Source organism: Amaranthus tricolor, chromosome 8 (assembly GCF_026212465.1).
Source record: "Amaranthus tricolor cultivar Red isolate AtriRed21 chromosome 8, ASM2621246v1, whole genome shotgun sequence".
Lineage (NCBI taxonomy): Eukaryota > Viridiplantae > Streptophyta > Magnoliopsida > Caryophyllales > Amaranthaceae > Amaranthus > Amaranthus tricolor.
The window spans coordinates 19,311,963-19,324,834 of record NC_080054.1 but is presented as its reverse complement, the minus strand read 5'-3'; the positions used below and the strand labels follow the sequence as shown (position 1 = coordinate 19,324,834).

Genomic DNA, 12,872 nt, shown 5'->3' with positions numbered 1-12,872 from the left:
CAAAAGAAGTGCTTATTCTTGTTATGCCAAATTATGATCCCCCTACTGTTCAACATAATGACCATAATCAAACGTATCATAGAAGGAACATCATAGTAAGTCATGATGAAACAGCAAGAACAAAATGTACACGTCAATAATCAAAGAATTATAATAATTAGAATCATAGAATAAATGGATGAAATGATGACATTGCACAACAATAAGGATTTTTCTCATCTATTTACACTTCCTATTTACTCCACGGTGTCCTTTCCAGGACTTATAATCCCTCAAAGGGAATTCGGCCAACATTCTAACACATACAACAAAGCAGGCCTGATTGCCATTCAATAAAATTTATCTTTTAACCTATTTGGAAACTTTTCCTATCACATAGCACCCCGGTGGCTGCTCGCTACTTGAGCTAACTTGCTTGTATTTGATGAGTAACATCTCGGTCAATATCTCTATCACTTTGAGTAGTCGACCCCAAATACCTGTACTTAGTCGTACTTTTAATAACTTCTTCACCAATGGCCACATCTGACTCCCCAATCGATGATGTCCAACTAAAGTCACATCTCAAATATTCAATCTTTGTACGACTTATGTGCAACCCTTTACTTTCTAAAACTTCCCTCCACTCTTCCAATTTATTTTTAACTTTGTCTTTAGTTTCTGCTACCAACACAATATCATCAGCGAATAACATGCAGCACAATGCTGTCTCCTAGATACATTTAGAAATCTCTTCCATAATGACCGTACAAATGAAAGGACTTAGTGCAGATCCCTAATGTAGTTCTACTTTAATTGGAGAAGACTTTGTTGTCCCCACAGGTGTCTGAATGTTAATCGAAACTCTATCATACATATCCCCTATAGCCTCAATATACCTTAATGAAATACCTCGAGCCTTGAGACTAACCCAAATGATGTGTCGTGGTAGGCTATCATAAGCTTTCTCCAAGTCGATGAACACCATATTTAAATCCTTCTTTCGCTCCCTATATTTTTCTATCAGTCTCTTCAAAACATGAATAGCCTCAATAGTTGGCCTTCCTGGCATGAAACCGAATTGGTTCTCTTTGATCACCGTCTCTTGTCTGATTCTCCTTTCTATCACTCTTTCCAACAATTTCATTATGTGGCTTACAAGTTTGATTTCTCTAGTTTTCGCATACTTGGGCATCACCTTTGTTTTTATACATTCTGTAACACCCCTGAATTTCCGACCCCTTAACGAAACCAAAACCGTAAAGGACGGGAGGAAATTCGGGTGTTACATGAAAGAAAAGGAAAAGAATTTAGATAAACGTTAAATATTAACTTTAAAAAGGTGAGTGGAAATTTTGGCAGCATCTGCCTTAAAACTGTGCGCCTTTGTAGAAAAACAAAAGTTAATTCAGAAACTAATAAAGTAAAGGCACCAACGGCCTATCAAAGCTATGTCACGGCAGAATAATTCTTCGCCGACTTCTCAAATCAACATGCCAAGCATGGATCGTGGTTCCAGTGTCGACGTTTGCGTTTTAAAAAGACTTAACTCCTTAAAACCATACAGAGTTATAAACTACGCAGCGAAAATACAAATATGCGATGGAGGAAGCAAGGCCTCATAAAAAAACATATAAAACCAAGGTTTACAAAAGATAACAAAAACTACAAAATCGAAAGGTAGCGGTATGACACAAGGTGTGCTTCGCTATCAGCACTCTTCCCAAATGCAATGCAATGCAAAAGAAGCTCCAGTACCTGCTACGCTTGTCTATGATCCCCCTGCTGCTCGACATTAGACCAAAGGCCAATGTGTCATAGCAGGACAATCATAGAAAGTCATCAACAAACAAACATAAACACAAACACGTACACGTCAATAACTAGCATCAAATATAATAAGGCCAACTACTAGATAGCATTATATCATAAAACAACATAAGATGATTTCATAAAACGCAAGCACAGATAGTAACCGTTTATCGGCCACTTATACTTCTTAATTTCATTACGTGCTTTCCAACTCGAACCATGTGCTCTTGGGTAGAATGCAGGTCTTCACGCTCCTCTTTTCAAACATAAACTCTTGCAAAACACGTATAGTTTAACTCGACCAAGGCATTAACAGAATACCTAACACATGACCTTATAGGGCTTGTCTATCTTAAGGTAAGTGTGATCATAGTCCGTAATACCCTTGAGGTAACTTAACTTAGGTACACTTCTCACTAGCATAAACTATTCTATCAATAAGTAGATGTTCTATCAATGAGTAATTATTCTATCAAAGAGTAAACGTTCTATCAACGCGTAAGCTTTCTACCAAAGAATGAACCTTCTATCATTAGATACTTTTCGATCAAAGAATAAACTTTCTATCACTGAATAGTTTTCTATCAGTGGATCTTTTCTCTACTTCCTGGCATAGTGACACAGCCAAGGGCGTTATCGGCCACCCGACGCTCATGGCAAAGTATGAGCTCATGCCCCCTCCAGCCGACTCTCTCGGGTCCTACCTAGGTCAAGGGGCGTTATCGGCCACCCGGCGCCCAATGACCCAAGCATGCTCATACCCCCCTTACGGTGGTCCCGTCGAACCTCACCTAGGGGACTACTAAAACAACCGGACATAATCCAGTTGAGTCACGCCAGCTAATCATAATCTAGTACCTTATCAGATAGGAATAACTTCCACTCTCAACTATTAATGAGCGCCCTGGGATAGCAGCGCGCCAAAACCCACTAAGCTACTCAATAGAATATGAAATTCACCTATAACGGAGTCATTCTAACTCCAATTAAAACTCCAATTAAGGCATAATCTAATTCTTAAATGAATAAGGGGGTGGTTCCCGCCTTCTATTAACACTCTCATTCTCTAAACTATTCTAAGCGCAAGGATTTCATAGTCGATAGCTCTTTATATAAAGTGTACTCACTAGTACTTCATAGTTTCGATACAATGCATACTATCAAAATAAACAATAATGTCTTAAAGAAAATTGCATATAAGGGTTATTACTGCATGTATGTACCTGTAAGCGTCACTGCACGATCAAAAGTCACAAAATCACCCCAACTAAGGCTCTACTTTCCTCTTACGAAATGGGCACCTATATAAGTTATGAGTAGAACTAATAAGTTCCCTTAACTACTTTGACATACCAAACTAAATATCCAAGTAACCGCCATCACCCATTCAACATGAGTTTCCGATCACTCTAGCACGCACACAACTCATTCAATACAAGTCAAAATCATCAACTCAACGCAACATAAGTCTTTCCATCAATTTAAAGTAGAAGTATGTGTGAATCGTTTCTTTACATTAACTAATTTTGAGCATATCGGCTCGCGTTACCCAAAATAACTATTCACTACTAAATCTTACAATTTTAATATAACATTAATATAACGATAAGTCAAATTTTAGAGTTATCGTATCGGGATATCATTTGTTACATTCTCCAAAGCTATTAAGAAATATAGTCAAAACAACACGACAAATTACTTTAGCAACCATCAACGATAAGTTGACATTATGCTCTTGGCTTACTAATATCATGTATCTATAACTTCAATAACAACCTAATAAGGGTATTTGTAATTCACAACAATCAAACCACAACGATTAGTAACTATTATTCCCAATCTAATCAATCAAAATCACTTTCATAGTCAACCGAAATCATCACCATTACTAATTATCACAACAATAACCAATCGACTAGGTCTTAAAACAACTTTTAAGGTTATTTAGTCAATCATCACACCACCAAAATATAGTATAAACACCCATTACTAGTGATTTCATCTCTAAATTCAAACCCTAGTCCTTTCATGTTCAAAGATGACACTTTTAACCATTATTCATAGCAAGAATCAATAACTAATACACCACCAAAATGTAACATGAAAGCCCACACCATTTCTAATTTCAAGGATAACACCTTTAATTATTACTCATAGTAAGATTCAAAGAAACTAACACACAACCAACATACAACTCATAATTTCTAATCATACTTCAAACCCTAAGTTATAAATATGTTCCACTCATCAATCACACTCTTACCCACAAAGATTCAATAAAAAATAACACAAAAATCAGCATCACACTCTAAACTTCATAAACTTTTAATTGAAAATAAGAAGAATCAAATGGGAGAAGAGGAGATGGCTTACAAAGATCAAACTAGTAAAAAAAAACAAAATGGTGAAGAGGTGGATGAAGGTTGCAGTGGTTGAAGGGTCCAAACGCAGCCTAGCTGCTGACCACGGGCTGCACGATGCAGCCTAGCTGCTGGTGGGAAGCGACGCTGCTGCTACCGTGAGGAGTGAGAGAGAAGGGAAGGCGCTGCTTGGTGGTGCTTCTGTGGGAGGCTACCCGCTGTTGCACCAGGGGTGGCGGCTGCTCAGTAGCGAGGGAGAGAGGAGAAAAAAGAAAAGAAGGAGGGAAGGAAGAGAAGAGAGGAAATGACGGCTACCTTGAGCATTTAGGGTTTTCACGGGTTTTATACTCATTATTGCTATTATTATTATTATTATTATTATTATTATTATTATTATTATTATTATTATTATTATTGTTGTTGTTGTTGTTGTTGTTGTTGTTTATTATTACGTTTATTTATTTATTTACTTTTATCTCGATTTATTTTCTTGCGAGACCTAACTAAGAGGCTTACCTTTGTGTACTCACATGTATAAATAAAATAATAATTTTGATTCGAACCTCTTTATTTTAGAGGTCGCAATCGTATTTTTAATATAATTATATGTTAATATTTAAATTCGTATATGAAAGGAATTTATTAAACTACTTCTAAATTGATTTAATATAATTATAAAATCCCTAAAAGTCATTTAAACATTAATTAATGATGTCAGAAAATCTCGAGGTGTTACAACTTCTAAACACCTCCGCACCATAATTGGAATATAATCTAGTCTAAGTGCCTTTGTTCTCTCCATCTTTTTGAGAACTTCTCTTACGTTATACTATCACTCGTTGACTACTAATCATATGGTCTTTAAATATTAAAAATTTGTCTATTCTCCTTCTTTGGCCCCTACTCTCATTAAGATTATGACTCATTAAAATCAAAAGAAATTAACTATCACTTTTATCTTTATTCAAGAACATATCGAGTTGACCAAATTTGATGATAAACTATTTTTCTCTCTCCTTAATGGAAGAAACCCACTAATTAGAATCTAATTTTTTCCCCATTTTTTTTAGAAGTTATGGGTGCTTCTTCATTTGTTACTATAAAGCGTACAAACCTAAAAGTTTTTTCATGGCTAGAAATCCAACCTTCCAACAATTTTAGAATTTCAAGATCCAATTTCTTACATATACAAGATTGAATAAAATAAAGCTTCCAAATTAGAGTTGTTCAAATGTAACCCGACCTGAAAATTCGAACCGAAACCGAAAGTTAACCGACCCAAAAATATGTTTTTCTTTTAGGTTTATCGAACTGATATTATCCAAACCGAAGTTGCGTCCGATCCGATTTACGACCGAAAATCTTAAAATCGAACCCGAACTGCGATCTATTTTTATAATCGACATATAACCGTTAACCGAGATTACCCGAACCTAATAGTGACCGATCTGAGTCATACCCGACCCGAATCATACTCAAAACCGAACTTGATCCGGCTAAAACCGACTTAACCCGAACAAATTTTTAATCGAAATGCTGTAAACCTGAACCAATTTTAATAAGAGGTATGATCGACTCATATTCAATCATCTTATTTGTTAATCTAATAAAGTAATAGAAATTTTAATAAATTAATTTTATACATACATGGTTTCATATATTTAGATTTAATAATCAATGGTCAATGTTTATTTAACTATTTTTAATCAAATTAGATTAAAAATGATAAAACTTTAATTTTAATTTACAGTCAAACAAATAAAAGTAACAAAATAATAATCACTAACTGATTTGCATTTTAACTATTTTGCCTTAGCTAAGGGAAATCTTATCATCAATCAAAAAATGTCTAACAACTTAATCTGATACTGACTCGATCTATAGTAATTAGTAATACGTAGCTAAATTCTACTAGAAAATAATACCCGAACCCGATCTGTACCCGGAAAAACCAAACCAATTATTAATCGATGACACTCAGAGACCGATTGAGTACTCGACACGAACTTCAACCGACACCGAACCGATGCTAACCCGATAGCTCAAATAACTGATCTTCAACCAAACCGTGACTAACCGACCTGACCCGAGTGTGACCCACCGTAACACGCATCCGAAAAATAACCGATTCGAAATACAACTGAATCTAATGACACCTGTCCGAAACCGACCCGATCACCCAAATAGCAAGATTGAATAAAAAAAAGCTTCCAAATATAAGTTTTGTAAACTTAGAAATTCTACTTCATTTGAAAATCGCGCCCATGAATGAAGTTTATTTGCAAAATTGTTTTTAAATACAGAAAATTGGTTGGGTCGAGCTTGAGAATCGTCTCTAAAATAGATGATCTTTTAGGAGATTTGCTGTACAAATTTTAGCATATAGGCTCCTTGTTTCACAAATTGTTGTGAGAGACGATCTTTTTCAGAGACGCATTAGATATATGGGCTAAATAGCCAATTTGATACGAATTAAAGAAAAAATAAAAATGTGAGCTTCTTGTTTTTAGAATAATAGTTGTCCTTGTTTGAAAATTTTGAAAAAAAAATAAGCCTTTTGAACAAAAATAGTCAAAATCCAAGCTTTGGGCAAACTTTAACTCCAAAATAAGCGTTTATGAATCATAAGCTATGTTCGGTATCTGTCCACTGTTATTAACAGCGAACTTAGGAAGCGGGCAAAAAAAGTCAACATCTTTGTTCACTGTTACTAAAAGCGAACAAAAACAGACCTAGTCAAAGCAGGTCAAACCTTTATTATCTGTTGCTAACAGTGAACAAAGGTTTGACCAAGTTTGCTTTTGTTCGCTTTTAGTAATAGTAAACAAAGAAGTTGACTTTTTGACCAAAGTCTCTGTTCACTGTTACTAACAACGAACAAAACTTGAATTAATTTCAATTGTTGCCTTTGTTCGCTGTTATTAACAGCGAGTATATACCAACCCTAACTTTGGAAACAATGGCGTTTATTTTGGGATTAAAGTTTGCACAAAGCTTGAATTTTGACTATTTTTGTTCAAATGGCTTATTTTTTTAATTTTTCTCCTTGTTATGTAGTTGTAAAAATGATCTCTCACAACGAAGTCCATTTATATAAATAAATTGGCCTAGACCCAAATGAGGACATACAACAGTTTCGAAGAAAAATTTGAAATGATAGAATTAATTATCAAAAAAAGCATAAAATAAGAGTGAAATGAACTTATTTCCATTTATAAGCGCCTACAGCCCCAGAGCTCATGTTCGGCATTGTTCGCAGGTTCTCCTCTGTTCACACTTAGTAAGTGGGAACAACCTATTTGACATTTTTTGACCAGTTACCCTCTGTTCGCAGTTAATAACTACGAACTGTGCCGAACCTGAGGTCTGGGGCTATAGCCGCTTATAAATAGAAATAAGTTCATTTCACTCTTATTTTGTGCTTTTTTTGATAATTAATCTTATCTATTTTAAATTTTTAGTTTCGAAACCACTAAGCCCAATAAAAACTGCGAGCCCAATAAAAGGAACAGAAGAACCAGCCATAATCCCCAATATAAATACCCTTTTCGTCTAGGGTTTTTAGCTTCTCTTCCTGCAATCGATTTACAGCAGTCGCCAGGTTCTCTATCTCTAGCCTCCACATTTCTTTCTCATTTCTTCTTTCAATCTAATTTGATTTTGTTGATGGTATTTAACTTGTTGATCAAAGCTTTAATTTCATAAATTGTTTCATCGGGTGATAATGTTCATAATCTTTTTATTTTTCCTCTGGATCTGTTATTGCTTGAAAATTTTATTGTCTTTTTTCTATTTTAATTATGATCAGCATTACATTTTAGAAATGCTCAATCGTTCTCTATCAAATTGTAAGTTTGGCTTATTTAACTAAAAAAGTAACTTTCTGCGTGGTGAATTATGCAAATTAGATTTTGCCAAAGTTTCTGAAAACAAATATATTTGTTGGTTCAACCCTAGATTTTGATGGGTATTCTTCATTTATTTGATGATTTTTTGGGTTTTGAATAACGCATAAATTCGACCAAAATTAGCTGAGTATAAGACATTTATATATTGGTTTAATTTTTGTCTTTGATGGGTATTCGTTTATTTGTTTGATGATTTTTTTTTTGTTTTGAATAAGGTATACATTCAGCTAAATTAGTTGAGTAACAAGAAATTAATGTATATTGATATAATCCTAGTTTTTGATGGGCGTTTTCCATTATTGTGATGTTCTTTTTGAATAAAACCTATATATTCAGCTATGTTATTTGTCTAAAAGAAATTCATATATTGTTTTAATCCTAGATTTTTATGTGTATCCTCCATTTTTAATGATTATTTTTGTTTGGGATGATGAATAAATTTAGCTAAACTTAAGTGAGTAATATTGTGATAGTATAACTGATCTAGATTTTTTGGTTACTGTATTTGAAGGTAAGAGAAGAGGATGTCGCACAGAAAGTTTGAGCACCCAAGGCACGGTTCCCTTGGATTTCTTCCAAGGAAGAGGGCTTCTCGCCACAGAGGAAAAGGTTAAAGTTATTCACCTTTCTCGGATATTTGTTATTGTTTTGGTTTAGGTTAGATATTATCATTAATAGATTGCAGTTTTGATTGTTTTGGTTGAGGTCTTAGGCCTAGTAATTCTTAGCTATGTGAGTTCTCATTATATTTTATAATTCAAACTGTGTTTGCTCTCTGATGATAATGAGCATATGATTTTAAACTTTTTGGATCCGTATAGCTTAATTGGAAATTATGTGTTGTAAATTGCATTTTTTGTTCATATTAATTATTAATGGATGTGTGTGTACAGTGGGCTTTGGTTCAAAATTTTTCATTCTCTGGTTTGGATGCATATGAATGTTTTACATTAGGGATTTTTCATAATAGATTACTTAAAGATATGGTAAAAGAAATTTCCACCCAAGATTTAATTGTTGGTCCCTTCTAAGTCTCAGTTAAATCCACTGTGTGTCTGTGTTATGATAAGAACAGTAACTTGTATGAATAGTTTTTTGCCTAGAAAATTATAGCAAGCTCATTTGTTGTGTTCAATTTTTTGGTATCATGCAGTAAAGGCTTTTCCCAAGGATGATCCAAGCAAGCCACCACATCTTACTGCTTTCTTGGGTAACAAGGCTGGAATGACTCACATTGTGAGAGAGGTCGAAAAGCCTGGATCAAGTATGTGTATCGTTTGAACTTTAAATTTTTGTTTTCTATATTCATCATCTTTAATTTTGTGCAATTGTTTAGCTGCTTATCTTCATTCTATGGCTCATTCATGTCTTCTGTTAATTTTACAATGTAGAACTTCACAAGAAGGAGACTTGTGAGGCTGTGACCATCATTGAGACCCCTCCCATGGTGGTTGTCGGTGTTGTTGGCTACATTAAGACTCCTCGTGGCCTTCGTTCATTGAACACTGTCTGGGCCCAACATTTGAGTGAAGAGCTCAGGAGGAGGTTCTACAAGAACTGGTGCAAGTCCAAGAAGAAGGCTTTCACCAAATACTCCAAGAAGTACAACAGCGATGAGGGAAAGAAAGATATTCAGGCTCAGCTTGAAAAATTGAAGAAGTATGCAACTGTTATCAGAGTTTTGGCCCACAACCAGGTAAATGCTCTGTATTTGGTGGCTTATTTTATTTTATTTTTTATTTTGTACTTCTCTCATGGTTTGGACCTTGAAGTTGATTTGTAAACATATCCTGAAGATTTTTTTTAAAATTTGGAATGCTTGCTTGAGATTTTATTAAATTTTTGTTTTTCAAAATCTCAGATTAGGAAGATGAAGGGCTTGAAGCAAAAGAAAGCTCATCTTATGGAAATTCAGGTCAATGGTGGCACTATTGCCCAAAAGATTGACTATGCCTATGGTTTCTTTGAGAAACAAATTCCAATTGATGCCGTCTTCCAAAAGGATGAAATGATTGATATAATTGGTGTGACTAAAGGTAAGGGTTACGAAGGTGTTGTTACCCGTTGGGGAGTTACCCGTCTTCCCCGCAAGACTCACAGGGGTCTGCGTAAGGTTGCTTGTATTGGTGCTTGGCACCCTGCTAGAGTTTCATACACAGTTGCCAGAGCCGGTCAGAACGGTTACCACCATCGTACTGAGATGAACAAGAAGATTTACAAGCTCGGAAAGTCTGGTCAGGAGTCTCACTCTGCAATGACCGAGTATGACAGGTTAGAAAGTTTGATAGCTGCTGTTTAGCTTTCATTTTATGTTCTTGTGAATGGAGAGTTTGAAACATATAACCTTGAATTTCATTCTTGTACTTTTTATGTTAGTAAATATATTGCTTTTTAAATGATAAACCAGGACTGAGAAGGACATTACTCCAATGGGTGGATTCCCTCATTATGGTTTAGTGAAAGACGACTATATCATGATTAAGGGCTGCTGCGTTGGACCTAAGAAGAGAGTGGTGACCCTGAGGCAATCCCTCCTCAAGCAGACATCCCGTCTTGCCCTTGAAGAGATCAAAATCAAGTTCATCGATACATCCTCCAAGTTTGGTCATGGTCGCTTCCAAACTGAAGAAGAGAAACAAAAGTACTATAATAAGGCGCCGGTTAAGGCTTAAATTTGTAGTATCAGTCATGCTTGTAGCTCCTCTAGAATTCAGAACGTGTCTTCTCTACCGTTTTGTACCAGTTAATTTTGCCAAACCATCAAGAGTAATCTGTCATCTATACATTTGTTTTTTTTTAAAGCGATATTTTTGCTACTGACATTGAAAGTTTTGCTGGTAATTGATGGTTTACTTGATAGTTTTTGTTCTCCCAGTATTTTACATGCCATTTTCTGTTCTTCTTACATTAAGTGAAGATGGTAATTTTGACCTAGCAAAAGGGTTCCTATGCTTAATTACAGATGTTGGGAAGAAAGATTTAAGCCTATTATGTCATATCCCTAGATTAATTGTGTTCTTATTGCAGTTCGTGTGGGAACTTATGATCAAAGATTCAAAGCTAGCTAGTTGGAGTCCTCATGCAACAAAAGCAAGCTTGTATTGGATTTTTGATACTAGGACGTAGATACTACTACATTTGGTTGGTGTTATGCATGAGAATGGACACAACTTGGTTCAAGGCAGACTTGAATTCAATCGGGGTGATGATGATAATGTTGGTGTGAAGTTTATTATTTAATCCTAGCTAATGTAATGTAGTGATGACTGAGTGACACCATGAAGTAATCGGCTCGGAGAGAATCTCTAAGGATAGACTTCGATGTTCTATTTAGTATCAATCTCTGTGGGGTAGCTAGGCAGAGGGGTCTTTAAGGGTGTGCGAAGTGGTCGGCTGCACAGGGCCGTTCTTTTTTCCGTATATGAAAAAGTTAATAAAAAAAGAAATATGTTAAGTTTATTAATAGAATATATATTTACTATAAATAAGACGCAGAAAAAAAATTTAGTACTGGGCCTCCAAATTTTTCAAGACGGCTCTGTAACCTAGGTAGTCCAATTTCAAGTGCATGACTCTTTGTTTGGAGATCGATACTAGGGTTTAATTTATAGCATGAGGCTGTATTAAATGAAAAACAAGAAATGCTCTAAGGAATTGAATGACAATATAATATTTAGACTTGAATTTAATTGGGATAATGATAATAATGTTTCTGTGAGGTTTATTATTTAATCCTAGCCAATGTAGCAGTAACTAGTGAGTAATATCAGTAAGTAATTTGCACATTCCAACAGATGTTAGAAGGGTCCGAAGAGTCTCTAGAAATCGACTTTGATGCTCAATTCAGTATCGGAACCTGTGGAGTATCTATATAGTCCAATTTTAAGTGCACTGTGACTCTTAACTTGGAGTTATAATACTAGGGTTTATTTATGGCGTAAGCCTATAATAAATGAAAAACAATAATTGATCTAATGAACTGAATGACAATATAGTATTTAGAGAATGTTTGTACTTATGTTATTAATGTGTATAATAATTGTGTACCTGTTGAGCAGACTTAGTATTTACAATAGCAAATACCTTAAGGTTATTTTTGTCTATAATGTCACGTCACCAGGATTTCCTATTTCCTTTTCTATTTTCAAATTCCTATTCAATCCAATACTAATATGATTGATCAGGAATCATTCATTGGATTCGGCCAAGCCGGATGGACAATTTTGGTTCTAGAGATGAGTAACACTTCTCTTTTCTCATGTAATTAATGTACTCATAAACTCTCAAGTTTTTCTAATTTTTTCTCTCTTCCTTTACCATCAAAGAAACCCCTTTCTTTAATGAAAGCTTAAGGATTCAAGACTCAAGAAAGTAGATCGTGACACAATGATTGCATTTATGGCACAATTTGTGCAGCAAGATAAATGTTATATTGACAACTACTTTAGGATTGGAGAAGAGCAAATCTATATTTATGTGTACATTATCAACCTATTCTGTCTGGTAGGATATTCTTTCTTTATTTTATGGATGAATATTTTTGCTATTTTCTATCTTTTTCCCTTGTAACAGCGGATGCTAACACTAGTGTCAGCTGGATTAAGTTGGGAAGCTCCCTTAGGGGCAAGTGCTGGAGATCCATCCCCTAACTGGTGATCCCTTCTTGTCCTCATATTTCTTATAGGGCTTATACTTCAAAAGTCCAGAATTTTATGTGGACCTCACCAACTCCTAGCAGAGCATTCTTATAACATTCGGCAGATTTGATGCCGGGTGACACCAAGTACAGGTATTTGGGACCTGATCCAACACT

At 35.1% G+C, this 12,872-nt stretch overlaps 2 protein-coding genes across 3 annotated transcripts; one reads left to right on the top strand and one right to left on the bottom strand.

The window, feature by feature from the left end:
- Positions 1 to 219: 219 nt before the first annotated feature.
- On the bottom strand, positions 220 to 7,776 carry LOC130821620 (uncharacterized). Its single transcript, XM_057687408.1, has 4 exons — positions 7,670 to 7,776; positions 791 to 1,205; positions 416 to 712; positions 220 to 318 (listed from the first exon to the last, which is right to left on the bottom strand). The coding sequence occupies exons 1-4, from the start codon at positions 7,774 to 7,776 to the stop codon at positions 220 to 222; spliced, it is 918 nt and encodes a 305-aa protein (XP_057543391.1).
- On the top strand, positions 7,609 to 10,918 carry LOC130821022 (60S ribosomal protein L3-like). 2 transcript variants are annotated; one of them, XM_057686621.1, is made up of 6 exons: positions 7,609 to 7,752; positions 8,571 to 8,668; positions 9,213 to 9,323; positions 9,451 to 9,755; positions 9,921 to 10,330; positions 10,467 to 10,918. In XM_057686621.1, the coding sequence occupies exons 2-6, from the start codon at positions 8,584 to 8,586 to the stop codon at positions 10,729 to 10,731; spliced, it is 1,176 nt and encodes a 391-aa protein (XP_057542604.1). In that variant the 5' UTR covers positions 7,609 to 7,752; positions 8,571 to 8,583; the 3' UTR covers positions 10,732 to 10,918. The 2 variants fall into 2 exon arrangements, with proteins under 2 accessions (XP_057542604.1, XP_057542603.1); XM_057686620.1 differs by having other exon boundaries at positions 7,738 to 7,820.
- Positions 10,919 to 12,872: the final 1,954 nt, after the last annotated feature.

Excerpts from the sequence above, each read along its gene's own strand:
- LOC130821620 (XM_057687408.1), bottom strand. The coding sequence starts at position 7,776 with ATGTGGAGGCTAGAGATAGAGAACCTGGCGACTGCTGTAAATCGATTG. Across the intron at positions 1,206-7,669 it reads TATATTGGGGATTATGGCTG|GGGTGTTACAGAATGTATAA; the intron begins GTTCTTCTGTTC and ends TCGGAAATTCAG. Across the intron at positions 319-415 it reads ATGTTACTCATCAAATACAA|GCCTGCTTTGTTGTATGTGT; the intron begins GCAAGTTAGCTC and ends AATGGCAATCAG.
- LOC130821022 (XM_057686621.1), top strand. The coding sequence starts at position 8,584 with ATGTCGCACAGAAAGTTTGAGCACCCAAGGCACGGTTCCCTTGGATTT. Across the intron at positions 8,669-9,212 it reads TTCTCGCCACAGAGGAAAAG|TAAAGGCTTTTCCCAAGGAT; the intron begins GTTAAAGTTATT and ends GGTATCATGCAG. Across the intron at positions 9,756-9,920 it reads GAGTTTTGGCCCACAACCAG|ATTAGGAAGATGAAGGGCTT; the intron begins GTAAATGCTCTG and ends TCAAAATCTCAG.